This window comes from Lemur catta, chromosome 3, assembly GCF_020740605.2.
Source record: "Lemur catta isolate mLemCat1 chromosome 3, mLemCat1.pri, whole genome shotgun sequence".
Taxonomy (NCBI): domain Eukaryota; kingdom Metazoa; phylum Chordata; class Mammalia; order Primates; family Lemuridae; genus Lemur; species Lemur catta.
In genome coordinates, this window is record NC_059130.1 from 59,444,558 (window position 1) to 59,452,239 (window position 7,682).

At 40.7% G+C, this 7,682-nt stretch overlaps 1 protein-coding gene across 1 annotated transcript in view; it reads left to right on the forward strand.

Annotated features, from left to right (window-relative positions):
* The window catches only part of DDAH1 (dimethylarginine dimethylaminohydrolase 1), a 129,831-nt gene extending 125,707 nt beyond the window's left edge, over positions 1-4,124 (forward strand). Inside the window, exon 6 of the mRNA XM_045547623.1 lies at positions 1,053-4,124. Coding sequence (XP_045403579.1) covers positions 1,053-1,169 — 117 coding nt within the window. The 3' untranslated portion in view covers positions 1,170-4,124. The remainder of the gene's footprint in view (positions 1-1,052) is intronic.
* The last annotated feature ends 3,558 nt before the right edge of the window (positions 4,125-7,682 follow it).

Consider the following 7,682-nt stretch of genomic DNA (forward strand, 5'->3'; position numbering starts at 1 on the left):
GGCTGTATGTCCTAGGTAGCAAAGAGATCTTTGTTGAGAAGACAGCAGAAAGAAATATCGTGCATTTGGAATCAGCCAACCGGTCCCTCCAAGAATCTCTGCCTTTGTGTTCCTACAAGGATGTAGGATCCAAGGATGTGTTCCTTGGATCTGGAATTCTTTCTCAGTCTAAGAAAATCTTCCTTGTCCTTCACAGCTGGGCCCTGTGCCAAGCATGCTGCATGTAGTATCTTATTTAGTCTTTATTACAGCCCTATAGGGGCATTATTACTATTCCAGTCTCACAGAGGAGTAAACCAAGCTTCAGAGGGAATTCACTTGACTGAAATAATACTCTGAGTAGGTTGACAGAACTGGGTTTGGAACCCTATTCTGTCTGGCTCCAGCACTCTTATTTAACCACGGTCCTGAAGTTTAAGGAACACAATGCTTCCTAAGGAAGCACAGTAGATCGTTTTTAGGCAGTGCATTTTTAAGTGATTTTGTTTGTTAAAATGTGCTTTGTTTGATCATCAGAGAAAAATCTGTGGACTGTTAATTGGAAGTTTTGACACGTGCTTTCTATTAGTGTCAAAAGATGCTAATAAAATTCACACGTTAAATTTAAAAGCAGTTTGGCCTGAAATATTTTACTTAGATTATATATCTATCACATTTTTTCCAATGGTGTTTGTTAGGCAAGAAACATGAAAGTATAGTTGAGAGGGTTTTAAAATGTTGAGTTATATTCAGACTGAACACATGGCCACCAACTTTCATGTACCACTTAATCTAGCAATGACAACAGCGGAGGAAAGGCATCTCTAGCAATAACCGCATTTCTGACACATCTTTGGCTCTGAGGTTAAGGCATAGAGCTAGTGGTTAACCAGTTGCTACTAGGTCTATGGGGCTAGCTGTGAACGTGTGTGTGGTCGATATTGCATGTGCAGCTTGGGGTTTAATGAGTGAAAAGCCTAGACGTGCAAACTGAATTGACTCTCTACACCTGGGGGTGATAAAACAGGCAGAAATGTAAACCTTCTCTCCCTTTCCCTCGATTCTCACTGTAGATTTATGAGAAACTGAAGGACCATATGCTGATCCCTGTGAGCAATTCTGAACTGGAAAAGGTGGACGGGCTGCTCACCTGCTGCTCGGTTTTAATTAACAAGAAGGCAGACTCCTGAGCCACAGAGTCCCTCCCTGGTAGCCGGCAAGACCGCACAGGCAAAGCCCACGACTCTGTACCCACTCCCGTTGTTTTCCTCGACAATCTACTGTGCCACTGTGCTACTAACTCTTGTTTACAAAAATTTAATTTCTAAGTTTAATTGCTTCCTTCTGCACTCCCACCCTCCCTCCCCTCACGGTGGTACCTAAGCTGTGGATTTGCTAAAAGAATTAAGCAACCTAGAGAATATAGAGCTAATGAATGATTGAAATGTGATTAATCATAGTAAGGAAACACTCATCTTAGTGTTTGTATTATCAGTGTGAAAATCGTTTAGTTGCCAATATATTCCGAAGAATGTCTTCTTGATCAGTCAGATAAGCTCCGTCTTTTTTCTCTGTGTCATAAATCATGTTCAGTTCCTGTGAAATTCCCTGATCCAGGGATCCTCCCCCTTTCTCTCTTTTTTCCTTCTGAACTCTGAAAACTTTTTATCCGGTTACTTTCTTTTGCCTTGCCCACTTCTATCACAGCCACCTTGACCTTGGGTAAAACCCAAGGTCTTGCCTTCTGGGTACCTTCCTGCAGGTCCACCCTGCCTGCCCTTGGTCTGCTCGGCCTGCGGCTGTGTCTGCCACCACCAACCCTCACCCCCACCCCAGGCAAACAGGCTCCTCAGCAGATCAAAATCAGAGCTGCTGTCTGGAGGAGTGTTCACTACACAGAGGCACATCCTGACGGGCTTTGCCCCAGAGATCTAAATTCCAAAAGTGGGGCACCACACCTAGGAAGGTAAATTTAACATCAGAAGGTTGCTAAGAGATCAAAATCAAGAAGCCTGGAAACACCCCATGGGTACAATGTCTTAAAAAGTCTTTAAGTCACAGTCCATGAATTTTTGTCTCATTACTGGCCACATATGACCTTGGAGGACCTTATTTTTTTCCTTCAGCTCATTTCTGTTTCTCCCTACCCTGACTATTTCCAGCCTTCTACCCCTTGCAGTTATCCTGATCTAGCTAAGATATTTCTTTCAAAAGCGACAACACATCTAAAAGTGGTTACTGGTGGTCTGGTGTAAGCCAGAGGAAATAGCTCCTCATGATCAAGGAGCATGTTCAGGAAGTGATCACCTTGATGCTTGAAAGCAACCTCAGACCATGGACATTTCTACTTTGAAATACTCATGAATATTCACCATTGGATTCAGTTAAAACTTCTTTCTTCTCTAGCCTTCAAATTACACAACTTTCAACTGACATGGGTCTCTTACAAAGAACAATGCCGAACTGAAGGAAGAGATCATTCTTTCACTTAAATCTGAAAGAATCAGCCTATTAGTAGGCCAGGGAATGGTACTTTCCAAGGAATGGTGACTGATCCAGGCATGTTATCAAACTTCCTAGTCATCTCCACCTTTCCTGTATTGCCTGGGGCTTGTTGTTCAAGATTAAGAACCACAGAGATTAAAAAATAGCACTTCAAGTCTTGCTCTGCTCACCTCTGTGTTTGCAATCAAACATTCCTCATGTTGGCGACCAAGAGATAATTACCTTCATTCATTTCATCTCCCCCAAGCAGATGGAAGTGAGAAACCTCTGAGAAAATCAAGACATCCTTAACCACTATCTGTCTTTGTCATTTATTTGATGATTTTTGTGCCAGAAATTTGAAAAAGTTCCTTCTCCTCCTTCTCTTCCTTGTTGCTTAACTTTAAAATTCGTATCACATGTAAAATCGAATTATGTGCATCCTGTAAATGAAACACATCTTGGTCACTGTCATATTTTGAACCATCTCATCATGGATGAGTAATGTCTTTTTCCCAGATAGAGAATGAATGTTAGCCATGTACCCAACTTAACAAAGAAAAATTGTTCTGGGAAGTTATGGTTGCCCTTTTGGGTTAAATCTGGCCCTACGTTGGCAAAAGCAGAAATTCTCCCTGAGAGAGCTCAGCATCTCAAAAACAACCACAGGAAAAATAGCCCAATCAGCCTGTTTTAAGTTTATCAGCATATAATTTTCAATATCTTTACTTCTATCATCCCAAATCAAAGAACTGTCATCTATTATGTGTAGTCAGTTGCAAGTGAGTAGATTTTTCTTTTTAACAATTTGTTCTGCAGAAGGCTGTTTTTCATTTTTTCTTTCCTTTGCTTCTTTCTCTCTTCTTCTCTTTGTCTCAAGAAATCACTTAGAATCTGTGTGCCTCTTTACATTTTATTCTGCACTGCTACATTACCTACTTGGCTGGCTTCTTTGGATTCACTACATGATATGATGATGTGAAAACCTAAATTATTTGCAGCCTACTGGTATTACTTCTTTGATGTTCTTATTAGCATAATGTTATCTTTGCAAAGGAAAGGTTCCCCTCTTGTCCATTGTGACTTATAAGGATGGATAAGCTAACAAACTGCTTTTTGACATTATAAAGACATGACGAATTATATTTAAATAAGGAACAGTTAAGTCAGAATTACTTGGTCAATATGATTCAATTTAATAAAAGGATGATATAGAGAAAATACATTATTTAGCATTATTTCTTCAACTATAATGAATTGCTATAGAAATCAGCAGGCAGATCTCTCCAATGTGTATTGATTGCTGTTTTAAGCTACTGTGAACAGATTACTAAAGTCATCTCTTCATCTCTAAGGGGGAGAAAATAGTCTGTAGATGAATAATGTGACATGTAAGAGTTGCATGTTAGTCTTTGTAATTATTTACTCTTTAACATTCTACAGACCTCAGACATGATTTCAACATGGTGTTAGACTTGTGCATTTTATTTTCCTAATCATCTTGTTCCAGCCAAAGTATGGTTATCCACTCTGTGTGCCAAAACCAGTAATGCCTTTCATGGTCCTTTAGTCCAGAGGAGTTCTGCACTGATTTTAGTCTCTTGCTGTCCCAATCCTACATGTGTACCAATCAGATGGAATAAAGTGTGAGTTGTACTGTGGTCAACGGTGTATGTCTCTTTTTTGCAACAGAAACTGCCATGGGGAATGAAATAATAATTCCTTTGGTATCAGGCATGAGATGTTTCTCTCTTGTCCTATGGGCTATGAAATTGGAAATACTGTACCTGTAAATCAACTGCCATCAAAGCTTGGGCTATAATGATATTTGAAGTGATACTTTATACTTCAGGCACTTAAAAAGTATGCATAGTTTACAGTCTAGGTCAGAAGAGCTTGATTTCACCTGTGCTTCTCCTTAAACAGCATCCCATCTTCCCCTTTACTGCTGACTATAGTCAGCACATTGTGCAGTTCAGTTATAGAGGAAGAGGAATGACTTTTTTTCTTCACTCATGCAAGAGTTTGTTATTTGTTTTACAGTAAGTATCTTTTAGGAAATTTGAAGTTTTTTAAAATGGGGCTTTTTTATTGCTAGCATTTTTTCTGAGCTGAATTGAATTGTTTTCTTTTTCTGATTACAAAAATAACTGCTCACTGTAAAATTGAATTCAAACATTATCAAAATATTAAAAAAGAAGTAAAGAAAAAATTACCCAAAATTTTATCACCCAGAGATAACCACTATTAACATTTCAGAGAATATCCATACATCTATAAATAGATATAGACATAAATATGGAATAACTTTACATAATCATGCAGTTCTGTAGTCTGCTTCTTTCACTTAGCAATATATTATGGGCTTCTTTCCATCTCGATAAATATAGATCTACGTCATCAATTTTAACAGCCTTTAATATTCCACAACACGGTTGTTGAAGCAGCTCTTTTTAAACTATATGGAGTGTTGTATCACAGATGGTCAGTATGCCCACATTGCTATTAGCTGGAGGTCCTCAGTCTATCAGAACTATGCTGCTTATAAGCTTTCACACAGCCTCAGAGTTAGTTCCATCTGGTGTATTCTTATCATAACTGAATGGTATGTATGAATGCTCACCAAATGCACAGACCAGTACTAAAATTCCTTTGGGGGAGGTAATTGATTTACTCACACCTTCTCAGTTGATGTTGCATTGATTAGTTCTGCATTTTTTTTTTTTTAAGAGACAGAGTCTAGCTCTGTCACCCAGGCTGGAGTGCAGTGGCCATGTCATAGCTCATTGCACCTTTGAATTCCTGAGCTCAAGCAATCCTCCTGTTTCAACCACCCGAGTAGCTGGGACTACAGGTGCATGCTACCATGCCTGGCTAATTTTTTTTAAATTTTTAATAGAGATGTGATCTTGCTGCCCAGGCTGGTCTCGAACTCCTGGCCTCAAGCAATCCTCCTGCCTCGACTTCCCAAAGTGCTAGGATTACAGGTGCGAGCCACCACACCCAGCCAGTTCTGCATTATTTAGGTTGGCATTGGCATGGGCAGTGAAGCTAAAAAATGCCAAATGCCACCCCACAAACCTGCTCTGGGCCCGAATAAGAAATGAGCCTCCACCTAAGTGCCAGAGAACAGTGTTCCCCACAGAGCAGAAAGGGAGATTCTCTTTAAAGGAAGTGTTGCCCGGATTTCCCTGACTGGTGTTCCTCCCAACCTTCCAAAAGAATGAGGGAAGGTAAGAATGAGAAAAAATATCCTCTTATGACAAGCTGCAGACTCTGGAAATGGGAATTTTGCTGAATGAAGAATGCTAGTTGACAACGATTTTAGGAAAGTGAGCACATATTTAACAACTGCCCACACCCTGCCAGGTTCTGGAGTGCAGCTCCTGTCTTTCGAGAGCTGATGGTTCGGGAGGAGCAGGGGAGGATGACTACACCAGTGCACACAACAGAAGGTAAGAACCATAAAAGAACAATACTGTGGCTATTCCCAAGTTGGGGAGACAAAGACAGGAATCGGGGTTTGATCTGGGCTTGGAAAGACACCCCTAGCTTCAATAGGTCGAGATGGGAGAGTAGGCTCTAGGCTGAGGGAACAGCATGAGCAAAGGCATGGGGGTGGGAGAGCATAGTGTGCACTCCAGAAGCCAGTATTTGTTGAGTACCTGCCATGTGCCAGTTAACTCTGCTAGGCCCTGGGGATCCGCTGGTGACACTCTCTGTTGTCCTGAAATGTACATCCAACACAGAAGAAAGACATGAAACAAGTTCCAGCTAGTGTGATGGATACTAGGAAAGGAGAATGGAGTGCTCAGAGCAGATAGGGGCAAGCAAGTGGATTTATTCGGCTGAAACATGGAATAAATACGAGAGCATGGTGAGGCAGTGTAGGTGGGAACGTCCAGAGCCTTGCCTGCTGAGTTAGGGTATTTGGCCTGAGTTTGGCAGTCTGTGAGGATCCCCTGAAGACTTTTAGGTCAAGGAGTGATATTATTGGAGCTTGGTCTGGCAGCATTATATAGGGCAACTGGGAACTGAGAAAGACTGGTGTTTCTCTAAGTTTAATTTCTCCAAGTTTAATTTGTTATTTAAACATCTCTTCTTACCACCAAAATGCAGCCTGAAAGCCAGGCAATTAACTCTCTATATTTTCTTTCCTGAAGAACAGATGAATAACACCTTCCCCTCTCAACTCCAAAGGGACATTTTCAAGGCAAATGAGATAAAAGAACTGAAGGGTTCTTTGGAAGAAAGGTATAGTGTAAATATCATTATCATCATCATTATCCTCATTAACTCCTATCACAGCAAGCTTGGATCCCATCAAAATGTCATCTTCTATTTGAAACATCAATCACCTACTCCAGAAATAACTCAGGATTTTCATCCTTGATGCCTCTAAGCTGGCCTGACTGCCTCCGTGGGGAATTCACAGGTTTCCTTGGTAGCCAACCCGGCTGCTCCTCAGACATACTCACACTGGGGACCTGTTGGCAAATCCGAATGTTCCCATCTCCTTCTCCCTCCAAACACTCATTTCTCACTTAGTGAGAGCTGGGCCACTTATAGCACAAGATAACTGGGGTTATCAGGCTTTTAGGAGAACATGTAAGAGCCAAATATGTTACCAGCACTATAAATAAATAAAAGGTTCAAACAAGTATGCCAGCAAACCGCTCGGTAAAATATTGCCTGGACTGGCCTGTGACATGAATGCCTAAAAGCAATAATGGGGCTCTAGGTCTTGGGAAGACTCTCTACTTACAAATAGAAAGTTTCATTCTTTAGTTACAAATACAGGGAAAGTGCTTAGGTGAATTAACACAGGCCTAAGAAAGTAGCTTGCTTTTTCCTATGCTTAAACTTTTTTTCCCCAGCTTTACTGAGGTATAATTGACAAGTTAAAAACTGGTATATAGGCCAGGCGTGGTGGCTCACGCCTGTAATCCTAGCACTCTGGGAGGCTGAGGCAGGAGGATCGCTTGAGCCCAGGAGTTTGAGGTTGCTGTGAGCTAGGCTGACGCCACGGCACTCTAGCTCGGGCAACAGAGTAAGACTCTGTCTCAAAAAAAAAAAAAAAAAAAAAAACTGGTATATATTAAAAGTATATACCTTGATGCTTTGATATACATAGACATTGTGAAATAATCACCACAATCAAGTTAATTAACATATCTATCACCTAACAGAGTTATCACTTTCTTTTTCTCTTTTTCTTT